Source organism: Rattus rattus, chromosome 1 (assembly GCF_011064425.1).
Source record: "Rattus rattus isolate New Zealand chromosome 1, Rrattus_CSIRO_v1, whole genome shotgun sequence".
NCBI classification, from domain to species: domain Eukaryota; kingdom Metazoa; phylum Chordata; class Mammalia; order Rodentia; family Muridae; genus Rattus; species Rattus rattus.
Window position 1 is genome coordinate 228,201,373 of NC_046154.1, and position 24,868 is coordinate 228,226,240.

The 24,868-nt window shown below is 39.4% G+C and overlaps 1 protein-coding gene across 2 annotated transcripts in view; it reads right to left on the reverse strand.

Annotated features, from left to right (window-relative positions):
- Positions 1–11,736: 11,736 nt before the first annotated feature.
- The window catches only part of LOC116911400 (sterile alpha motif domain-containing protein 12-like), a 184,693-nt gene continuing 171,561 nt past the window's right edge, over positions 11,737–24,868 (reverse strand). For both annotated transcript variants that reach the window (XM_032915371.1, XM_032915364.1), the window contains exon 3: positions 11,737–13,714. In XM_032915371.1, coding sequence (XP_032771262.1) covers positions 13,457–13,714 — 258 coding nt within the window. In that variant the 3' untranslated portion in view covers positions 11,737–13,456. The remainder of the gene's footprint in view (positions 13,715–24,868) is intronic.

The window sequence follows — 24,868 nt, forward strand, 5'->3', positions numbered from 1 at the left end:
TAATTTTGAGAATTTTAATGCACAAATGTGGTATATGTTACTATTTATTCAGACTTTCAATTTTTCTAAATAGTCCTGTATATTCTATTAATTTTTATGTTAATCTTTTTTTCTGCATGTTTCTTAAATCAAATTATTAGTTCTTGTGAGATTTTTCTCTCACTTATATCCTTGATAATGTCAATATTTATGTCCTTAAATGTTACTAATAAGGTATCACCAGGGAAATAATACAGTTTTACTTCTGTCTTTATAATCCTTGTGCCTTTAATTCTTTTACTTATTTTATTTCCCATTCATGATCACTAGTATAAATTTAGTAGAAGGGAAGAATAACTGTATTTCTTTTGCTCTGAGTTATAGAAGAAAAAATATCTATTTTAACTATTATCTAAAGGCTTATTGTGATACCTTTTTTCTTTTCTTTTCTTTCTTTCTTTCTTTTCTTTTTTTTTAATGCTACACTTATTGCGATGAAAGTATATTTGATTCTTTGAGAAGCATTGTGAGATCTTGAACAATCAAGCAAAATAGAGGGAAAACAGAAAGAGGAAAATGGCATTTCTACCCATTCTACAGGAGTAGAGCTTTAATACTGACTCCTTCAAGCTTACTTCCCTAACCTTAGAAATCTGATATTTCTTTGTAGCTCTTTTCCCTGTGGACTATGACATCTATGTATAGCTGTATGATGTTTTCTATAGGCAAGACTGAATTAACATCTTGTCAACAATTTTTAGATTTATATTGATTATATGATTACATATATTAATATAGCCTGCACCTTATACCATTTTCTTGTGGTAATGGGTATTCTTAGAATCAAAGGGCCTCCCTCTCCTTGTACTTCCTGGAGTGATTTGGGAATATTTAGTATTACCAACTATTTGACTTTGCTGAAAGAACTTTCTAGGTTTAGAGATCTTTTTTTTTTTTTTTTTTTTTTTTTTGGGGAAATGTTCTAAGCACAAATTCAATTTATTAAGAAATATGTGACTACTTACGTTGTTTCTCTTTATTGAGTCAGGTTTAACTTAAGAGTTTTGGGGAAATTTGCACATTTCCTATATGTTACTACATGTATTAGCATAAACGTGTGTGCACATTTCTCATATGCTACTAAATATACTAGAATAAGCATATTCTATAATATATAATAATAGCACATTTACTTCACTACGTAATCATTAAATTATCTTCTAGGGTAAAGAAATTTTAGGGATAAATCACTCTTTGGATAATTGTATTTTTTATTGTTTAGTCTAGTTAGGCATTTGTCGATTTTTCTACCTTTTCAAAGCACTAATATCTTTGTAAATTTTTTTTCTTGTGTATACATTTTCAACATTAGTTTGTTCTTTCTTAACTTCTTTGATGGACATTTGCCTTTTTAGAATAATGTTTTTTTCCTTTTTCCTAATATGGCTATAATCCCCAATGGCTATGGGGTCTAAGGCATGCCCGGCTGAAGCAGAGCCAGAAAGATTGTTTGAAGAGGGAAATAATGGAGAGGGAGCATCCTCATGGAGGAAGGAGGTAATGGAGGGGGCTATGGGAGATGGGGGCGGTATAACATTTGAAATGTAAATACATAAAATATCCAAGAAAAATAAAATTAATAAGAAAAAAGAAAGAACTGCAACCTGCCATTGCCCTCTCTAGGGCTCCTTCTCTTTCCATCTCAACCCTTTTTACTTTCTTTTTTTTTTTTTTTTTTTTTTGTACATTTTAATTTTACATTTAAAATGTTATTCCCTTTCCTGGTTCCTGTACATAAGTCCCCTATCCCATCCCCCATCCTCTTTTTCTATGAGGGTTTTCCCCCTCCCCAACCACCCTCCATCCTGCTCTGACCTTCCCCTACACTGGGGGTTCCAGCCTCGGCAGGACCAAGGGCTTCTGCTCCCATTGGTGCCCAACAAGGCCATCCTCTGCTACATTTGCAACTGGAGCCAATGGTCTGTCCATTGTAGTCTTTGGGGAGTGGTTTAGTCCCTGGGAGCTCTGGTTCGTTGGAATTGTTCTGATGAGGCTGCAAGCCCTTTCAGCTCTTTCAAACCCTTCTCTAACTCCTCCAATGGGAACCCCGTTCTCAGTTCAATAGTTTGCTGCTAGTATTTGCCTCTGTATTTGTCATGCTCTGGCTGAGGGTCCGTGGTTAGTGTCCATGGTTACTTCGGGTTATACAATCGCATCAAAAGACTTTCGAGCTTGGAGCTACAAGTAAAAGAGAACTTGTGTTTGTCTTTCTGGGTCTGGGTGCCATTGCAAATGGGGAAAAAAAATCTCATAAGGGCTCATATATAGATGAAGGACTGTGGGTAATTAGTGACTGCTGAGAGAGGGATAATGTATTTCCAAGGGATTAGGTCTTCAACTTGTTATCCAACAGCAAGTGGGAATCTCTAAAAGCACATACATGTGAACAGCACTAGGAGGATAAAGGGGAACTGTGGGAAGGGAGAGCTGGGTAATGATGAAAGAGGAGTGAAGATGATCATTGTCTGTTATATACATGTATGAAATGTTATGAAATCCACTAGTTTCTACAGTCAACAAATCCTAGTAAGAATAAAGAAAAGGTAGACAAGGAGCTTGGGAGGAAGCCTTTGGGCTATCTAATCAACAGTCTACTAAGAAGTATAGCTTGGGAGATAGGCCATGGTTGATAAGTTATCAAGAAGAATTTGTAAGCGAGACAGTCATCCATGGCTTTCTTCAGACGTGGTTTCTAAACTGGAAACCCAACCAAGATCAGGATTGTGTCTCAGTTAAACATGAGCAAGAAGTTAGTAATGTACAAAGTGTTTGGCTGTAAACATTTGTAGCCATAGAGTCTATCTGGAGAGCCTCAGGATGCAGTATACAGTGCAAATGAGACCTATGGAAGGTTTTCGATAGCACGTGGTACCTCAACCTTAGGTAGAAAGAAGACTGGGATTATCCAGGTAGAGGCAGGTGTGGTATAGTACAGTGGATATGGCACCCAAAGCCCAAGACTTGGTATCATGCCTGCAGTTTCCAGGATCTTCAGCGCTAAAGAAATCAAATTCTGCAGCTACCATGATCAGAACTACTACAATGATGACAGGTTGGTCATCCACTATGGAGAGTGGGAGGGAAGAGGCTGGGAGTTACCTGGATGGATGGTTTGAAGGACATCCATCTCTACTTTGATGATGAGAGACTCCCTGACTAATGTTTCCAGCCTTTTCCTGCTATCTAGCTGGCATGTGCTTAGAGTAGCACACCACATTCTGTCCTGGGGTGTGCCTTGAGGTAATCTCCTTTCTGCCATGAACTGAATGCCAGTGATGAGAGGCCTGATTTTGAGGGGAAAAAAAATCAGCTTAGTAATTCATTTATCTTAAGATCCAAATGGCAGTCAATAAAAAGTATTAGAGATAATGTCAATATTTTGATATCTGTTTTCACAATTTCTGGGTCCCTGTCTCATGAAAAGAGATTTTTTCCCCATTGGCTCAACAAACTTTGGATGGCATTGAATGTCTTTTCCAACTTGAGGACTCTATTATAACCTCCAAATCAAGAAAACCCAGTACTCTTGGTTTAAGGAAGCTTAGAATTTTTGAAAGGTCAGTGAATAAAGATACAGCAAGCTTTCTGTTTAAAAGAATTAAGACTAAAAATAAATGCTATTATTGAAACATTGTAAGTGATAACTCGTGCCCTAAAGCCTGGCACTTTACTATGCAGATGCAATGAAATGAGTGAGGAACCACTGAAAGCACAAAGCAGCACAGAACACAGAGGTACAGACAAACAGACCAGAAGATCCTGAGGAAGGGCAGTGAAATGAGAAACACGCAGCGGTATAGTCAACTATTACCACATCTGTGTCGTTATACTGGGTGTACTTACACTGGAGAATATAATAAACACTGTTCTCATTGATGCACCACCTAAGCTATGACTCCACTTCCTTTGACACTTGTAAACCACACACTTACGGGGAATTACCCATAACAAAGGAAGACAATTGCATAAGGATGAAGAGGGAGAAGAGCTCAGAAAAACCAGTACCAGATAGGATGACGCTAGCAAATACATGGAGTCACATTCAAAAGGGTCGATAAATAGAAAGTGGGGTCTCTAATATTTTTGGTTGTGAGCCTAGCCTTTAACGGCTGAGCCATCTCTCCAGCCTTGAAATGTAAATAAAAAAATATCCAATAAAAATATAAAGTGGTTTCTCTTTACTCCATAGTATAAGCAGAGCTGTCAAATTTTAGGGACATGAATATCACTAGCCTACTTTAAAATATTTTCTTGATTCTCTGAGAATTTCATATCCTGTAGCCTGGTCATATTCATCTCTAACTCCCTCTGCTAATTTCTTACAGATCTGTCCACAACTCCATACCATTCCAAATGGAGTTAAAAAGAATCCATCAACTCCAATCTGCACTGTCCATATACTACTGGGTTTGGGGCCATCCATTGGAATGTGGTTGACTACCAGGAGTCACAGTCTTAAAGAAAACCGACTCTTCCTACTCTGGAATGCACCGATCCATAGCAGTTTGCTCAGGGGTGAGGGTTCATGGGTCCTTGTCCTTGTCCATGTGAGGATGTTGAGTAGCTTTCTCTTATCTGGGTCTTACGCAGACAAGCACAGCGGCTGTGAGCGCATCAGTGCAAGTGTTCCTCCTGTCAGGCTCAGAAAACACTGTTTCATTCTGATCTTTGCCAACCTCTGGTTCTTAAGATCTTTCAGCCATTTCCTCAGTGAGGGTCACTGAGTCTTGAAGAGGGGGTTTTTTACAGATGTTCCCCAGTTTGTGTTCACTGATGTTTATTCTCTGTACCTTGAACAGTTTTGTATTTCTGTGTTAACCCTTATCCTCAGTTGGGATACTTTTAACTGAGAGGAAAGGTTAAGGTAGAAGCCCTTCCACTACCCCCATATCCCAATATTTAAAGGAATTGATCTATTATGTGGAAGACCATTGATAAATAGTAAAAATCAATAAGAAACATCTGCAAGGGATACTCAAAGGTTCTCTATTCCTGCAGTAACGTAAAGAAATGCATTGCTGTTGCATGAACTAGATAGACCCCAGAAACCCTCCATACATATTCAAGGTAGCTTTTAAAAATATTTTATATTATGGGTAGCTGCAAGTGCTTTGCCCATGAAATTAAGTCTTCAAGGTTGGCAGGGGAAAGAGCCCTCACTGATACTGGGTTTGAAGCCAGAGAAATTGAAGTGACTTAGCCACTACTATCAGAATACTAGACACAGTCAGGGGCTGAAATCTCCTCCAACCTGAAAAGATTCTTAACTGTGCATAAAAGAGAATCTGAAAGCTGCCTGTGAGCTTACACCGGGTCCCAATAGAGCCTCTTCATTAGCATTCCAAACCAGGCCAAAGAAGCTATAGAAAGAATCTTGCAAGCAGAGAAAAATACGTGATTTTTTCCCCCGTTAAGCTTAATCTGATGATTTCAATCTATATATCCTAATGTCTCTCCAGTGTTCTAACCATCTTATTTCTTCTAAAGAACGTTTCTACAGGGAATTAACACAAGTCACTTCTCGTCTGATTAAGCACATCTGTCACAACATAGCAGCTGCTTTCTTAGCACAACAGAATTATCGGGAATCCTAATAGAAAATTTATAAAAGCTTTAAAACACCGGTGGGTTAAAAGATACCTTTTCTTAGATTTTTCAGCTTAGCTGAAAATCCAGTTAGAGTTTCCTTGAAACAATAAGAAAAATCTCAAAACAGTGGAATTGTTCATAAAAGTATAAATACAATATTATTTTAAGGTTATGTGTAATATTTTTTCTTACTTTTTAATTTTATTTATCTATTTTTATTCATCATTTTATTTTTTTACATTTCAAATGATATCCCTTCCCAGTTACCTCTCCACACCCCTCATCTTTTCCCTCTTCTCCCTTCTCCCCTTTGCCTCTGTGAGTGTACTCCTCCACCCACCTATCCACTCTCATCTCACCACTCTAATGTCCTCCTAACCTGGAGCATCAAATCTTCATAGGACCAAGGGCCTCCTGTCCCACTGATGTCAGATAAGGCCATCCTTTGCTACATATGTATCTGGATCCATGGATCCCTCCACTTATACTCTTTGGCTTGTGGTTTAGTCACTGGGAGCTCTGGGTGATCCCTTAGTTGATACTGTTTTTCTTATAGGGTTGTAATCCCTGTCACCTCCTTCAGTCTTTCTCCTAGCTCTTCCACTGGAGTCCCAGGTCTCAGTCCAATAGTTGGCTGTGAGTATCTGGATCTATATGGGTCAGGCATTGGTAGAACCTCTCAGAGAACAGCCACACCAGGCTCCTGTCAGCAATCGCTTCTTGGCATCAGCAATAGTATAAGGTTTGCTGTCTGCAGATGGATGGATCCATAGGTGGGGAGATCTCTGGATGGCCTTTCTTTCAGCCTTTATCCTATTTTTTTGTCTCTTGTCTTTCCTTTGGACAGGAACATTTCTGGGTTAATATTTTTGAGACCGGTGGGTGGCCCCACCCCTCCAGTGGGGCCGTGCCTATCTACTGGAGGTGGTCGCTACAGCTTCTAGCTCCCCCTTTGCTGGATATTTCAGCTAATGTCATCCCTGTTGGGTCCTGGGAGCCACTTGATTCCCTGGTGTCTGGGACTTTCTAATGACTTCTCCCAGTCCCCCCTCCCCCCACTACTACATATTTTTATTCAATTCCCTGACACTCTGTATTTCTCTCCTGTCTCTTCCAATACCAGATCCTGTCCCCACCCCATCCCCCTTTTTCTCTTCCCTTCTGTCTCTCTTTCAGGACCCTCCTTCCCTCCTCCTCCTGTGATTATTTTGTTCCCCCTTCTATGTAGGATTGAAGCATCCACACTTCGGTCTTCCTTCTTCTTAAGCTCCACATGATTTGTGGGTTGTATTGTGGGTATTCCGAATTTTTGGGCTAATATCTACTTTTCAGTGAGTACATACTATGTGTGTTCTTTTGTGTCTGCGTTACCTCACTGAGGATGAAATTGTCTAGTTCCATCCATTTGCCTGGAAATTTCATGAAGTCATTGTTTTTAATAGCTGAGTAGTACTCCATTGTGTAAATGTACCACATTTTATGTATTCATTCTTCTGTTGAGGGACATTTGTGTTGTCCCCAGCTTCTGGCTAATATAAATAAGGCTGCTATGAACATAGTGCAGCATATGTCTTTGCTATATGTTGGATCATCTTTTGGGTTTATGCCCACTAGCTTGGTCTTTAGGTAAAAATATTTCCAATATTCTCAGGAAATGCCAGATTAATTTCCAAAGTGGTTTTACCAGTGGAGCAATGGAGGTATGTTCCTCTTTCCCCACATCCTCTCCAGCATCTGATGTCACCTGTGTTTTTGATCTTCGATATTCTGATTGGTGTGAGGTAGAATCTCAGGGTTATTTTGATTTGGATGTTGAATATTTCTTTAAGTGCCTCTCCGCTATTCTTCAGTTGAGAATTCTTTGTTTACTTCTTTACCCCATTTTTTGAGACACATTGTTCTTTTATTTGAAAAATATATTGGGGAGAAGGGAGCACTAGAGAGATGGCTCAGTAGCTAAGAGCACTGGCTGTTGGTGAAGAAGGCCTAGATTCAGTTTTCAGCTCACAACTGGCTGGCACACTTCTCTTTCACTCTCGTTGACCTTGGTGGTCACACTTGGTACACTTGGTGCACATTTATATGTGTAGGCAAAACACCCATGCATATATAAAATCTATATATGTGAAATTGTAGGGCTTTTGTTGTGTTTTATGTTGTTTGTTTTTGTTTCTTTGCTCCTGTGCCTTTCTTTCTTTTTTTTAATTAGATTTCTTAATTTTTTTTTTATTAGATTTACATTTCAAATGTTAGCCCCTATCCCGGCTTCCCGGACATAAGCCCTCTATCCCATTCCCCTCCCCTCCTTCTATAAAGGTGTTTCTCTCCCCATCCATCCTCCTTCCCGCCCCTCCCCCACCCCAACCCCACCCAACATTCCCCTACCTGGAGGTCCAACCTTGGCAGGACCAAGGACTTCTCTTTCCACTGGTGTCCAACAAGGCCTTCCTCATTATTATTTGGGGTATTTAGTTCTATGGAGTCTAACTTCACTAAAGTTAGCAACAAGACATTGCTGCCCTCTCTCCCCTTGTTTATTCATTCTAGTATTCAGTGTTCTAGCCAGAGCAATTAGACAACAAAAGGAGATCAAAGGGATACAAATTGGAAAGGAAGAAGTAAAGATATCACTATTTGCAGATGGTATGATAGTGTACATAAGCACATAAGCACCCCTCCCTCCAATTCTACCAGAGAACTCCTGAAGCTGTTAAACAACTTCAGCAAACAGGCTGGATTGGACATTAACGCTAACAAATCAGTAGCTTTCCTCTACTCAAAGGATAAGTGGGTTGAGAAAGAAATTAGGGAAATGACACCCTTCACAACAGTGCCAAATAGTATAAAATACCTCAGTGTGACTCTAACCAAGCAAGTGGAAGATCTACATGACAAGAACTTCAAATCACTGAAGAAAGAAATCAAAGAACTCTGAAGATGGAAAGATCTTCCATACACATGGACCAGCAGGATTATCATAATAAAAAATGGCCATCTTACCAAAAGCAATCTACAGAGTCAATGCAATCCCCATCAAAATCCCAACTCAATTCTTCAAAGAGATATAAAGACTAATTCTCAAATTCATCTGAAATAAGAAAAACCCAGGATAGCAAAAACTCTTCTTAACAATAAAAGGACTTCTGGGGGAATCACCCATCCCTGACCTCAAGCTGTACTACAGAGCAATCATGATAAAAACTGCATGGTATTGGTACAGAGACAGGTGGAGAGATCAGTGGAATAGAACTGAAGACCTAGAAATGAACCCACTCACCTATAGTCACTTGACCTTTGACAAAGAAGCCAAAACATCCAGTGGAAAAAGGACAGCGTTTTCAACTGACAGTCAGCATGTAGAAGAACAGAAATCGATCTATTCTTATCTCCCTGTACAAACTCAAGTCCAAGTGTATCAAGGACCTCCACATAAAACCAGATTCACTGAATCTAATAGAAGAGAAAGTGGGGAAGAGCTTTGAACATGTTGGCACAGGGGAAATTTTCCTAAACAAAACACCAATGACTCATGTTTTAGGATCACAATGGACAAATGAGACCTCATAAAATTGAAAAGCTTCTGTAAGGCAAAGGGCACTTTCAATAGGACAAAACCTGCAGATTGGGAAAAGATCTTTTCCCGCCCTTCATCCAATAGAAGGCTTATAGCCAAAATATATAAAGAACTCAAGAAGTTCTGTGCAATTTTCAGTCCGAGCATTAAAAACCAAGATGAGCATAATGGCACCCTCCTGTAATTCCAGCACTCAGAGACGGAGGGAGAAGCGAGGCTGTAAGCCTGAGGCCAGGTATGTCTACCTAACAAGCTCGAGATGAACTTGGGCCACTGGGTGGGATCTTATTTAAAAAAGTTTAAATCTTTCCTTCATACTAAAATTAGTATGTGTTTAAGATTTTTATTTGATTCATGACTGAGGAAACTGGTAAGCTGATAAATTAATTTAAAAGAAAACCCAACAGCAGACCCAATTGCAAATTGGAATATGTGAAATCAATGCAGATGCAAGGCCACGTTTCCACAGAGGCTGGCAAGCCAAGCAAACCTCTGTGGGACATAATACACATGTAAACCGTTAAAAAGTTTGTTCTAGCAAAATCCCCTTCTTTTTCTCCAGGGACAATATTTCAAGGTCTTCCCTCCTGAGCCCTAAATATATCATGTATTTTCCTTTGTGGGTATGTGAGAAAGCTGAACTTAGAAACGGGGGGAAGAAGAGATTGTCAATAAGCAGTAAAACAATACAGTGCACTAACAGTGAGATGAATGTGATTGCTTGAAAACACAGAATTTTCCACTAAATGTTTTCAGAGGACTGTTGATCATTAGTAAGTGATATCAGATTAGTAATTAAAATTAATAACCAATGCAAAGTGCAGACAAAAGTGGGAAGTTAGTGCACTACTATTTACAGCCCAGAACTGCAAAATATCTCTCTACAGTCAGAATCAGATAATGCAAATGGTGTGACAGTATTTTAAGGGCACAGACTGCCCCCCACCCCTACCCCCATGGATCACCAATTACCTTATTAACTTATTTTTTAAGCCCTCTGAGTGGTAAATGCTCGATAAATTTCTGATAAATGGATGAATGCTCACTATTTCTCTGCATTAAGTTTGGCCTTTCACACATATCACCCCATTTAATCTTCCCAGTGACCCTTTCAGTTAAACATCATTCTCACGCTACCAATGGGGTCTAGCTCGTGTAACATCATGCAGTTACCGTGCCTTCAAGGTTGGGGTGAGGTACATCTAGGAGGATTTGACTCAGAAAATGCTCATTTTGGTTAACATCACTGGACTGGCTACCTCGCTCGAAATCAAGGGGTGTTCATATGTTACATTGATAGGACATGCTCCCTCAATGAACAAGAAACCGTTTATCCTTCTTTTAAGAAAAATAAATAAACAGCCTCCTTCAGCAGACAGGTAAATAATCTCTTTCATAGCTTTTAAGATTAGTAGAGTGTGTGTACCCGGCCTGACTATTTTGTTTCCCTTTGGGCACTCCTTTCGCAGTGTGCAGGATAATAGAGCTCAATGAATTCAATACGACTCATATGTTCAGTCTGTTTTCTCTGACATCAGAACAGCACGCAGAAAAACTGCACCAGTCCATACTTTAATTGTATGTGTCCTGTGGTCACCCTTCTCAATAGCACCACAAGGGAGGTACTGGAACCACCTCCCTTGTATAAAAGTGAAGCAAACTGCAGTTCAATGAGCAACTTGCAAAAAAATCACAAGGTAATGCTGCATCTCTGTGCTTTGACCTGTTCCTGCAACAGCTTCTGTCACCTCCCCAAGGCAGGCTACTGGCTGCACAGGCTCTTGAGGGTTGCCATGACATTATATGGTTTTTGTTTGTTTGTTTGTTTGTTGTTGTTGTTTTGTTTTGATGCAGGGCCTCATGTATCCCAGGCTAGCCTGTAACTCATTAAATAGTTATGGATAACCTCCAACCTCTAACTTTACCATTTCTACCTCCCGAGTCATAAGATTATAAATGTGTGAAACCACACTTGGTTTTTGTGGTGCTGGGGACCAAAAGCAGGCCTCTGTATTGCCGAGACAGTCACTCTACCAACTTAGCGATGCTCCTGGCCCCATCTAATTTTTTCATTGATTTATTTATTCACTTTATGTTTCAATATCAGTCCACTCTCTCTTCCCAGTGCCCCCTCACACAGTTTCTCCTCCCACAGTAAGTTTTTATGAGTGTCTCTTCCCTGATTATCATCATGGCTCCAAAGGCACTGGGATTCCAATAACTTCTACCATCAAGGAGGCTGATCCTGCCCCAACTGTGGAAGTTAGTTTCTGGACATGTAGGACTTGGGATGATTTAGGAACCACACTCATCCAAAGGAGCAAAAGTTGGAGTTCAAGGGGGTGAGGATGGTGTTCTGTGGCTTTCAAGAGGCGAATAACAAAAAGCTGTGGACCAAACATTAATCTGAAATCATTTTCGCTGTTACCTCCAAGTATCCAAATAATTCCCTGCTTTCTTTGCCTTCCAGAAAACAGGATGGTCTTAGAAGTCAGAGAACTTCCTTAAAAATGTTTAGAACTCCTCTAGATAAGACTTGACATAAATAACACAGTTTTGCAGGTAGAGTGGTTGGCGTGGTGGCTTATTTATACCATTTGATTTCCCCAACTCTGATATTTTAAGACTATCTTTATCTTGGGGGTAAAGACATGAGGTTGACTTCTTTGCTGGAGTAAGCAGTTTTACCTTACTCAGCCCTGTGGTAGTTTACTGACACAATGGGTGTTTTGTGGATACCAAAGAAGCTCCGCAGAGCACCGTGGCAGCCGTACGACACACACCTAGTTCCCATTCCTTTTTTCAGGGCACTTGGCTGAGCACTTGGTTACTTCCTCAACGCTAAGGTCATTCACTCTGAGGGTACTGTTCATCTTCCCTGTATAAGCCTTTATGAGACTCATCTGTCTCCTGGGGGCATGCCATAATTCCCACAATTAATAAGTGAGACCTCCACTCTCCAGTAAGATTGTGAAGAGGCAGTACCATTACCATCTTGCAGGAGTTAAGGAACAATAAACAGCCATTATCTGATAGAGATAACTATTACCAAGCAAATGGATGCTAATAGACTGATCACTCTTGGCATGGATCAACAGACCCTCTGTGGGCTTTTCTTATAGGTATACTTTAAGACAAAGGATAGGATATCAAGTCTAGACACTTCAACGCTATGTGTCCTCACTTCCTTTAGGATTCTAGGAATTTCATTCTAAAGGGCCATTAGCAGTGGTTTGGGGATATACAGTAAATGACTCTTTTTGAGTTAGGATTTCACCCTTTGTTAAATCAGCTTGAGCAATATCTGGACATGTTTATTGTGTAATTACTCGTTACTTAAATAGTAAGACTCTAAAGTGATCCAGATATACAGTTTCAAAAATCTTGAGAGTCTAGAACCCTGTTTCCATGATAGCCTTCCTTAATGAGTGAAGTATGTAAGATAGCCATGATGGGGGCTGCTCTTGATGACACTCTCCCCTATATCTGATATTCCTCACACTTGTTTCTCTATGGCTCAGGGGTGCCATTGAATTTACTCTGATAACCCCCCTCCAAATTTTATCTAGGGAGGTGTGAGATCTGCTCCAGACAGCAGAGTCGCAAGTGAAGTCCAGATATGTTCCTCCTGCTGTAGTGGTGGGCATGAGGGTGGGTATATTCACTTCCTCACCCATGCCATCTCCTGCCAAGAGGAGTGATAGCAAAGGCCTCTGCAGCAATTCTACCATCCTGCTTTTCTGATTTCAAATCCTTCTTTATCTCTTCAGTGGAAGGTTTTCATATCTGTGATAGAAAAGTAGTTTCACTATGTGATTTAAACGTGTTTATCTTAGTGACAATTTCACTTTACAAACTTAGACACCCTTGGTTTGGGACCAAGCAGAGTGGGCCTCACTTTGTGTGACAGGATATGCTTGGTTTGGCAGGGAAAGTGACTTTCTACTATTGACTCTCTCACATAATCAGTTACACACGTGTAGCTAATCAGTCAGAAAAGTCAATCTGCTTGGTCTAATGAGAGAAAAAAGGGAAAGATTCTCCCACAGAGGAACTCTGCATCTTCACAAAATCCCCAACCGAGTTGACCTGAACGACTTTCTCTCTTCACCAGGACTGAGGCATTCTTGTTTACTCTAGGATCCACCAACTCTGTCTGCCCCATATACTTGCATTAAATATTCAAAACCTACTTTCATCCACTAACTACCTGATTCATTCAAATCATGGTTCATGCCTTCTGGAATTTATTACCTATTTTAAAGAAAAGTTATACCAGGAAACTTCCGCAGGAAGATTTTTGTGTACGGGTAGAGAACGGCCATTGTGATGGGAGGGGAGGGGAATGGAACGAGAGGAGCCTTGGATACTGCAGACTTTACCAGTTATGTCATGCTGCTTGAATGACTCACTGTAGATCTGATACTGATTTGGACAGTGTTTCTTCAGCCACTTGCAGACATCCTGCTGGGTCCACAGGGCCACTGGTTTTGACAGCTTCACTGTAGCTGACTGTGGAGAAAGAAAGAGGTATGTTAATGTTGCCCCACGCCTAGAAAGGCACTTATGTTCAACATCCTAAGTGTGCTAGGTAAAGGCCATAGCCTGAATTCTCTGAAGAGACATACATGACTCTTATTTTCCCCTAACTTCTGCAACCTTGCTCAATATTGAACACACACACACACACACACACACACAGACACACACACACACACACACACACACACACACACACAGAGAGAGAGAGAGAGAGAGAGAGAGAGAGAGAGAGAGAGAGAGAGAATGAAAAACAGCATTGTAAAATTTTATTTGTTCTTGGGGTTATTATTTCTGCTGGGAAAACCTCTCGCAAGTAGAATTTTCCAAATATTCTAGCAACAAGATAATAGGGTTGCTAAGCAAACACCTAAGGCTTTAGGGGTAAAATAGCCATTGCCAAATGCTTTTCTCTGTTAGCTGGGGATGTCTAGGTCTCCTCTCTGAACCTCCTGGTGCCTACTATAGCACTTGGCCCAGCAGGCGAGAATAATTATTTCGGAACTGAATGTTAGAGAACTTAGATACCAGCATACTAAAAAGTGCTAGTCTGCCTGGGGGCTCTGGACTCAGGGTGGTCCTGTAGAGCCCAGGAACATTAGTCATGCCACAGTGTGAAAGCAAGGAGTCAATTCTGCCAGCATGTGGGGAATGGTAATAAGATAATGGGAATCCTTAGGCTTTATATAGAAGCCAACTAGTCAAGGCCTTTTACTGCTCACTGCATCTTCCAGTGATCATAAGTCATGAAAAATAAAAATAAAAATAAGTTAAATAACCAGGGTGAGAAGGGCCCAGCCTTTGATAAATGGTGGACTGCAAACACAGTTATTAATAAGCTGTAACTTTGTTGTCTCCCCCATGGATTCCAGAAACTTGGGTTAGGCTAGCTGAAACCACCAACATCAATAATTTTATTTTTATCATTCTGGACCAGTGTTTGCCAAAAGAGTAGGGCTGAAATATCAAGAATTCCTTCAGAGACGTTTATTGGTACAGAGAGCCCTTATTTTCTTATATTCTTCTTTTACCCTGTTAGATTAAGGTAAGGAGAACACCTCAAATTGGCAGGAGTGTGAATTATATCTTCCAAGCACTTGTTAAAATTTTATTTTTATTTTACAGAGAAAGACTTGCTCAGTTTCAGAACATTCAACAGAAAATAGTAGGTCTGCCATGCAATTATTCTTTGTTTACTTATTAACCTTTACTTATGGAAATGAAATTCTGAGACAAAATGTATCCTCTGTAGTGTTATCTAGTTTGTTTTATAAAATTTTTGAATTACTCGCCCACTGTGTCCCAATTTTAAGAAAAAAAATTATTAAGGTAGAATGATAAAGATAATAATATATTCACCAAGAAATGGAGAGAAGGGAAGGGAATATGCAACACTTACACTTTTTATTAATATGTTTTTAATGAAATGATTCCTTGGGTCATCACATACAAAATAATTACAAACAATGCTTTCACTTTTTATTTAGTGACGTGTGATGATTTGAATGCCAAAGGCTCCCATAGACTCCTACAATTCAATACTTGGTCCCCAGGTAGTAAAACTATTTGGGAAGAATTAGAAGGCTTTGTTGGATATGTTCCACTGTGTGTGCCTTGAGCCATTTCTAGTTCTCCCTGTCTCTGTCTCTGTCTCTGTCTCTCTGTCTCTCTCTGCCTCTGTCTCTCTGTCTCTGTCTCTCTCTCTGTCTCTCTCTGCCTCTGTCTCTCTGTCTCTGTCTCTCTGTCTCTCTCTGTCTCTGTCTCTCTCTCTCTGCATTGTGGTTATAGATCCAGATGTGAATTCTCAGTTTTTCTTTCCCTTCACCATTTTAGAATCTAACTCTCTGAAACCATAAGCCAAATTAAATATTTCTTTTACAAGGTTGACAATGGTACATGTTTTATCACAGCAAAAGGAAAGTAACTAAGACATCTGTAGTAATTCTTAATGCTTATCAAATTTAGTTATAATTTTGTAAAATGATGTCATGTATGTATATTTTTAAATAAATGTATATATACTTTTTGTTATATGACTACAATTACTTTTTCTGATACTAGCAGCTAATGTTTCTGGCAATTAAACTTCAGCCAGGCACGTGAGCATCCTGACCAATGGAGTACAGTGAAATTTATGCTATATTAGTCCTGAGGCTGGGTCATAAAAGACACAGCTTCTATCTGGCTTCTACTTCAGTGTTCCACCTGGAGCTCAATCATCACACTGTGAGGAAATCCAGACCATGTTATGAGATCATATGTAGGAGTTTCAGTCAATCCCTCTCCTGACATCTGCCATCAATCATTAACACATGAACAAACAAACAGCAGAGAATTGTAGCCCCAAGTCTTGAGTCTCTGGCTGAGGATCACAGACACCATACAGGAGAAGCTTCTCAATGTTCCAAATCAATTCTTGGCTCATTACTAGGATTTTTGGTAGTTTGATCTACAACTCTAGTATTGAGATAAGGAAAGAGCTTCTCTATCACTGCACTTCCCTGAGTGTCCTGCGAGTAACAAGATGGATGTTGGCAAGTATAGGCAGAAAGAGCAACTGAATGATTTAATGAGCGGAGATGATTTCCATTCAATTAGTGTTCTTAGACGTGACTCACGAGTCAGCAGCAGGCTTCAGGTTCAGTCTGACTACTTTTGCCTGTGGTCCCCTGAGCTCATGTGGCTACATCAAATATGGCTGCCTCTGCCAACCGCCCTTTTTCTCCATCTAAGGATGCAACCATTTTCCTTCTTCTATTTGAAAACGTATGAACTGTTTTCCTAATTTTGATTAGAGAAGGGATCTTTGGGTTTGAAGAATTCCAGTGAGCACATGGTTTTATGGTTGCTGTTGTTTGATACGGATGTTTAATCTTTTTCATTGGCCCGCCGTGACATTCTTTCCTTCACATGATCAAAAATGCTAGTATTTGAGGGCTTTTTAGGAAGAAATGCACTTTGTAGCATGTTTCACAACTCAGCCCCTCTCGATCTGGCTCTTTCCTACTCTAAAACTTTCCCCTCAGATTAGCTGAATGAGTTTATAGCTGACACATCATTGCCCTGAAACTCCTGTAAGTTTCTTTCAAGTACAACTAATCACATTTTTTGAAGACTCCTATAAACCAGTCAGAGAAGACTGTAAATTAGGATGGGGAAGGCAGGAGGTTGAAGTTGCTTATACATCAATACATTAAACTTCCTTCTCTTGAAAGGTCATCCTTTAACTTGCTTATTCTCTAAGGAACAGAGGACTCGAGCCCCTCAGCCTGGATTCAGAGAATGATTTACCCAAATGTGTCAACTCAACTCAAAGGATCAGCAACAGCCCCTATTGGTGCTTATCTTAAATATATGTCTTTAATCATAAACTCGGTGGTTCTGAAGCTAATACCCAAGGAGACTCCTCATTTTCCCTCCCGACTACACCCTATTACAATTAATTATAAATTTGGTGATGTATGACTTGAAAGAAGTAAACTTGAGTTGGAGACTGTGCAAACTTACTGGGATATGCCCACATGTAAACATAAACAAATGAAATGAAGGATGGGATCGAATTTCTCCTATTAAAATACATTGTTTCGTTTCTCCCTAACCAATGGTGAATAAAAGTCATGCCCCTATTTATCAGTGGACCCTTACCCATGGCTACATCGTGAAATTGTTATTAGTCTGCTACACATTAGCTTGTCAAGATATAGAATTAAGTAATGATATTGACAACAATCTCCAGTCCGCTCTAGCTTAGATTTGCTCTCCCTCCACTTATCTTCAGCAGTACCAGGATGGTCCTCAGAGCTTCTTGTAGCATCATCATTAGCTCCTTCCCAACAGCAATCATGTTTTGAGAGTAAATGCCATAAGCTAGCGCCTTTGAAGAGCTGACCCTTTACTTCTGTCTGTGAACTGGAACAATAGGGTGAATCTATTATAGTTCCATGCATGAGATTAGCATGTTGCCCTCTGCAAAAAGTAGGAGCAGGACCTGCATGGGTCTCATCTTTCCTCTGCCCTCCTTTCTTTTGCCTTCCTGTGTTCACACTCTTCTTTGTATCCATTACTACACAATCATTTTCTCATTTTTAAAATAGCTGCCAGGTCTTCTTTTTCCCTCACAGTAGGAGTCTAAACCAAAATAATAGTAGTCCAAACAGCTAAGATAAAAGATTTTGTATTTTCTACGAACAGTAAACTAATAGAAAAAAGTTCTGCCCAAAGGCAAACATTAAAAAAACATTTACCCCAGTTCTTTTTCTGTATGTTCAGTTCTACCACATTATTCCTCAGTTTACAACCCCAGAGACACTTTTGGTTTGTTTTGCTGCCCTGAAAGAGGCCCGAGGCAGTTTATTATCTTAACCTCTGTGCATTGTGACATGAAGTAGGATTCCAGACATTTCCTTTCTAAACCAGTTCTGGTCTTTATATTGACAAAATGAAATTCCACGCACTTTTCCTTTCTCTTTTACAGGGAGACTTTATGCAAGACTCATATCCTCAAGGGAAAGGTCGTTTGCAAAATATGATTAATTGCAAGTTATTCTTATTTGAATTTATCTTGATACAATCATTTCAGCTATGTTTTATAGTAATTTATAATGTGTGTTTAGCCAGAGAAAGTGTGAACACAGGAAAGCAAAGGAAAGGAGGTCAGGACAAGGATGAGACACCTGTGTAGGTCCTGATCTTACCTTCTGCAGCGGACCATATGCTAATCTCATGCATGAGGATAGATCTAGTCTGCTGTTCCAATTCACACACAGAAGTAAAGGGTCAGCCTTCAAAGGTATCAGTTTATGGTAATTACTCTCCAAACCTGATTGCTGTTGGGATGGAGCTCTGACTGAGGACTGTCCTGGTGCTACAGAAGAGAAGTGGAAGGAGAGGAAATCTAAAAACTAGAGCGCTATCATTATGACTCCTTAATGCTACACCTTGACAAGCTAATGTGTAGCAGAGTAATAACAATTTCACAATGCAACTTTGGTTAAGAATCAGCTGATAAATAGGGTCATGATGTTTAATCACCATTGATTTGTGAGATATGAAACCATGTATTTGAATAGTAGGAACTCAGTGCCACCCTCCATTTCATTTTATGTAGTAAATTTCAAGCTTGCCAAGAAAAAAATGAAACTTTTCTCCTAAGCAATTAAATAATTAAATGCTCTAAAGAAACTTAGTATTGAAGAAACATATTACAAAATGCCTTTAAGAGCAGATTTTATTTTTTAATTTAGTTACCTCTTATCTTTTTGTGCAATACAAATGCTCTCTTAATTTGCTTGGTTTCAAGTTATAAGAGAACACTGTAATTGCTAGCATGTAATTACTGTGTAAAGTCTTTACTGGATGAGCTTGTATGAGGCCTAAATTGTTGACTGTGAAAGACCAGAGAGCTTAGTTCTTTCATAGTCGTTGGCAGGACAAAGTGAGACTTACAGATGACTACCAGAAAGTGGTAAATATGACTCCAGCATCATTATAAGTCATTATAGAAGCTGTAGGAGCTTCCTTCCTTCACTTTCCTGAAGTGTCCTGTCTTAGTTGCTTGTCTATTTCTGTGATAAGACACCAAGGGCAGGGCAACTTAAAGGAGAAAGAGTTTATTTTTGGGTTTACAATTCCAAGGGGTGAGTTTATATCCATTGTGGTAGAAAGCATGGCAGCAAGCAGGCATCATGTGTTAGAGCAGTTGCTGACATCTAACATGACCGTGGGACAGAGAGAACATACTGGGAATAGCATGGGCTTCTGAAATCTCATAACCCTTCCCAGTGATACACCTCATCAAACAAGGACACACCTCCTAATCTTTCTCCATCTTTCCCATCACCATATACCCAAGTATTCAAAACCTAAGTCTATAGGGGGCCACTTTTATTCAAACCAACACATTCCCATGCTTTAGCTCCTGTTCTCTTTAGCTGATTGCTCTTGTGTGATCATACTCAAGATTGTAGAAAGAAAAGAGAGGGGAGAAGAAAACACACATTTACATATAATAAACAATGTCTACTTTAGAGACTTTAAATGCTCATTTATTAAGGAAACAATCTCTGAATATGAAAAAGAAATGTGATAGTTCACAACACTTGAAATAATTAACTTAAAAAGAAACGCCAATAAAGCCCACTTTAACTCTATCATGGAAAGAGGTTTGCAGAAAATTGTGAAGTTTTTTTAACTATTATATTCAGTTGCCAGTCTATGAAGTTCAATTATTTTTTAAATATTATTTTGTGTGCATGTACATGTGTGCATGTGCATATGTGTAGGTTAAATATATGTAGTAGCCAGAGGATAAGGTTGGCTGCTATTTGAGACTGGTCATTTACTGGCCTGGGATTTACTAAATAGACTAGGATGGTTGGGCAGTGAGCTCAGGGATCCATCTGTTTCTTCCCTCCTGGAGCTGAGATCCTAAGTATCTGCTACCTAACTTTGTTTGTTTGTTTGTTTTAGTTTTAAGGATCTAATGAGGGTTCTCATGCTCACAAGTCCATTAGGCATTTTATCATCTAACCTATCTCCCTGACCTATAAGGTTCACTTCCTATGGTCATTCTAGGTTGTACCTAAATATATTATGACAGCCCTTAAATTACAGGCCTCCCAAAGAGAAGACAACTCCTTGCCAGAATATTTCCAGGAAACGAAGCAGAACATACGTCTTATTGGTTGATGGCATGCATGCAAGAGAAGTGTTACTCCACCTTTCATCTTTTAGCTATGTGTTGAACATCACCAGAATGATATCAAACTTCTCAACTGTGTAGAACCCCTCTGTTAACAGCAACATGTGCAACACTTCAAACACATAGTATGGCTTCACTGGCTTTTTAAAATGGGCTGGAAAACTTTTACTCTCCATTGGCTACAGTAATTTGTTCATACTTCTTTTTTGTTTTTCTGAAATGGGAGTATCCTTAGTGTTTTTCTACATGCAAACACACACATACATACACACACACACACACACACACACACACACACACACACACGCATACATACTACTGAGAAGCAGAAATCTAGCTCTTCATTGAGCCACACCATTGACTCATGCTGAATTTACAGGAAGTCTAAACTTTTGAGTCTTCTTCCAGTGAACTGAATTCAAACTAGAGCTGTTGTGTCTGGCAGGCACATTTTTCTAAACCCCAATTCAATTTTTTTAGGTTTCAATCCATCATTCCAAACATTCACTAACCATTCTGTTGGCTGTCCTCCCACTGTTGTACCAGCCATGAAAATAAAAGTTCTGTGAGGCTTGCGAACTTTTAAGAATATAACAGAGGGTTAAAGACAGAAGGCTAAGGGACCACTGTTCTAGAAGACTACCGTGTTGGACATTAAAATACATAAAAAAGTGAATATAGGATGGCCTGAAATGTTCTCTTGTTTCTCCACATTGGAGCTCAGTCATGCCCTTGTTCACCCCTTGGTGCTGCAGACTTACAGGCACAGTGAGTCTGCAGACATCTGAGCCATCAATTAGTTTCTGTTTAAAAATCTACCACAAGAGTCCAATTCAGTTTAAGAAATCTAAAATAATAGTTAAAACCTTAGATATGAGAAATATATTAAAAAGTGTGCATATGCGTGGGTTCATATGCGTATGTGATTGTATGTGTGGGCATGTCCGTGTGGGCGTGTCTGTGTGGGCATGGGTGTGTGTTCATGTAGGAATGAGGGACTTCACTTAAGGACTGCCGATCATTCCTGAAATTGAAGATAACTGCATGCTCCCCTCCTCCTCCCTCTCACTGCTTTTGCTACACAAAACCCGAACAAACATGGATACAGATTCCAGGTTCTTCCTAAAACTCCACAGCTTTCATAATTATCTATATGAAATTACCTATTCATTATAGGCTGACAAATCCCAAACTATATTTCCAGCTCACTCTTTTACTACACTACTGGCTCTAATGTGTAATAGACATTTTGCACATCCAGTCCATAACATCACAGTCAACTTATCCAAGATGGAGGTCCCATTCTCTCACCCCAAACTGTTCCATCTGTCTCTTTCAACACATCATCTGATTGATCCAAGAGATTCCACACTGATCAAGATTTCCTCCTCTTATACATAGAGTCATCTGTTTCTCTTATAGTCCTCATAGAATCTACTGGAGAAACCTGAGGGACCTAGGTTCAGGTACATCAAATTCCATTTCTGTTATCATTTCAATTGGAAGATGTGTCATGCTATACCCAGCCAACTGTATCTGAGGGTTCAGTCTACCAACTGAATTCTGTTTTTCTTTAGTCTTTATTTTAAACATTTAAAATGATATAGAAAAGACTTCACTCAATCTCCCTACCCAATGCCATTTTTATTATACTCTTGTAATACATTTTTATCTCACTATTTTATCTTACTATTTAGAAGTGCCAACAATGCCAAGTTATTTTGCTTCAAATTCTCCTATACATACATGTCTAATTTAATACCTCCATAAGCCTCTGCTCCTATGTTCTTTTTTTGTAAGGATTACCATCCCTGTCTCTCTGTTTAGAAATCCAACATCCCTCCTTCTGATCCTTCCAGTTCATATTACTTCCCTCTCTGTGGCAAGCCATGATGCACCCTACAAAATCCACTCATTTTATCTACTGTTTACCACATGACTCATCTCATTGCCTTGTACCTTGCAAAAGGGTTGAGGTCTTTCTCATTCTGTGAGAAATTCCAAGTTTTAGAACAGCTCGCTGTACAAGGCACTCAATAATCATCTGGTGAACAAATGGGAGAATTGTCTGGAATGTCACCATACATCATGGCTCCTATATCCTCAAAGTGTCAGAAAACTGGTTCAAGTCCCAGCTGTGCTCTTGACATTCTCGGGTTGAAGCATCTTTTCTTCGCATTAGATTTTTCTTGTACTGACTGAGCAGAAGTTGCAGAATTTGCAGAAAAAAATGCAGTTGGCTAGCACCATAATTCTTTGCAGCACAGCTCACATCTCCCAGTCTCCTTTTTTTTTGATTGACACAGAGACTGATGAGACAAGAGAAGTTTGGCATTTGGAGCCATAAAGGCTTGCAGTGAAGGCCAACCCTGTCAATTACTACTACTAGGGATCTTGAGATAGTCTGTGGACCACTCTGAATATGCTTCTCACTTCAATATATTACAGATAATCCCTACCCTATGGTATGTGAAATCAATAGAAATTGTTCATCTAAGACATTTAAATAGTGCCTGAATCCACACATACTATGTGTTCAGATAGAATATATTAATCTATCTTCGATGGCATTCATATGCTTCCCAATGTATGGATTCTCAAGCCTCATTTGGCATGGCACAGTGAGCACTGCTACTCTTCAGAGGCCAGACAACTTGAGTTGTGGGCACAATGAAATAGTATAAGGGACACTGATTAGATCTGGGGGAGGTGGAAGGTGGGGGGCAATGGAAATAGTGGGAGGGGGAAATGTATTATATGAGAGAAGAATAAAAAATGAACTTAAAAGAAAGAGAGATAGAAATACAGCTATTAAAGAAGTAGGATTTAGACAACAGTGGATAAAGACAGATGTGGAGGAAAAGCAAGAAAATACACTAAGAAGGAGAGATGGTAAAAGAACAAAGATACCAAATGAAGTATGGTTTGAGTATGTTTTGATATGTTTTTTCTTAATCAGACAATCCTATTTATTTTGATAACTACACAAATATGACTCTGTAGACTTCTGGAGAAGTTATTCACTGGTTTCTGCCTAAGACTCACTCCCTCTTTTCAGGTACAGTTCTGTACTAAGTGTCCTAATGACATACCAAAGACAGATCTCAGATCCTGCAAGTATTCACACAGCTATTTATAAAGACACATTATTTACCTGTATGTGCAGATACTGCAAATCTCCTCAGATGTGCAGATGATACTGCTTGACAGTGTTACCAGGGGATGCTTGTAAGCTAGGCTGGCAAAATCTAGTGTCCCCAATGTGCATGCTGTTGACAGTGAGGTTTCTAACAATGAAACCTCCCAGAATAAAGAGGCAATCAACAAGACACATGTTGCATTTAGCAACCTGCATTGCTCTGTTTATCAAGGCCTGTTCTTTCTATTAGCTCAGTTACTCATCTTGTCAAGAGAGATAAAGAGAAAGGACCACACTGTACTTTGAGTCAGTTCTGACTTAATAGAGCAGGAAAACCCACCACCCAACCACAAAGATGAACACAGCTTTCAAGAGATGTGTACTACACGCAAACAAAGGGATAAATACACTCTATGCATGTCCTATTAGCAAGACTTTAGGTGAATGATAGGTGGAGAAAAGTATGAGAAAAATTCATATGAAAAAATATGAACCATTACTATTCAATGCTACTGAATAGTATTATTATCATTGTACACTTCTGTGACAATGACTCCAAAATGACAGTAGAGTGGATTGAAAACAATAATGTCTTCATTTCAAAGGGATCGGATGCAATATGACTAGAAGCTTTCAGTAATAAATTTGCATCTGTTCCCCTATTTCTTGAGTCTGTTGGATAAGCTGAGGCCATGTGGCTTACCTTGATGAAAGAGCAAGACATAAATAATGTTCGTTCATGAATGAGATGAACTCTTGAGTGAACTTGCATGTTTTTTTGCATTCCTTATTCTTTTGAAATCTTTGTGAGAACATGCATTGTCAAGCCTGACCAAAGAGGGCTGGAGAATGTGGCAGAAGAGACTTCTAAGGTCATTCCAAACATAGTACTAGAAGCAATGTATTAGAGACTCCAGAAAAATCATCTTGAACCTTTCCAACAATTCATGAAGCACCAACCGCATCTGACTTACAGAGAAATCAACTTAGAGAAGGCATGCAGCACATATGAAGTCATTGCTAATGAGCTTTATGAATGCACTGAGTATGTATGCAACAAAATTACACATCATACAGACTTAGTACTACTCTAGTTTGATACACCTTATGGAACAAGAAAGGTCAGAAATGTGGATTATGTTATTGTTACTCCTGGTGCTACATTGCTTTCTTGATTACTTAATTATGATACATGTGAACAAAGAAGTCTATACCATTGTCTTGGTATGCCTAGGGCAGAGAAAATAATTTGTTTCTCTATTCTGGCCATTTCCACTTAACTTAAGAA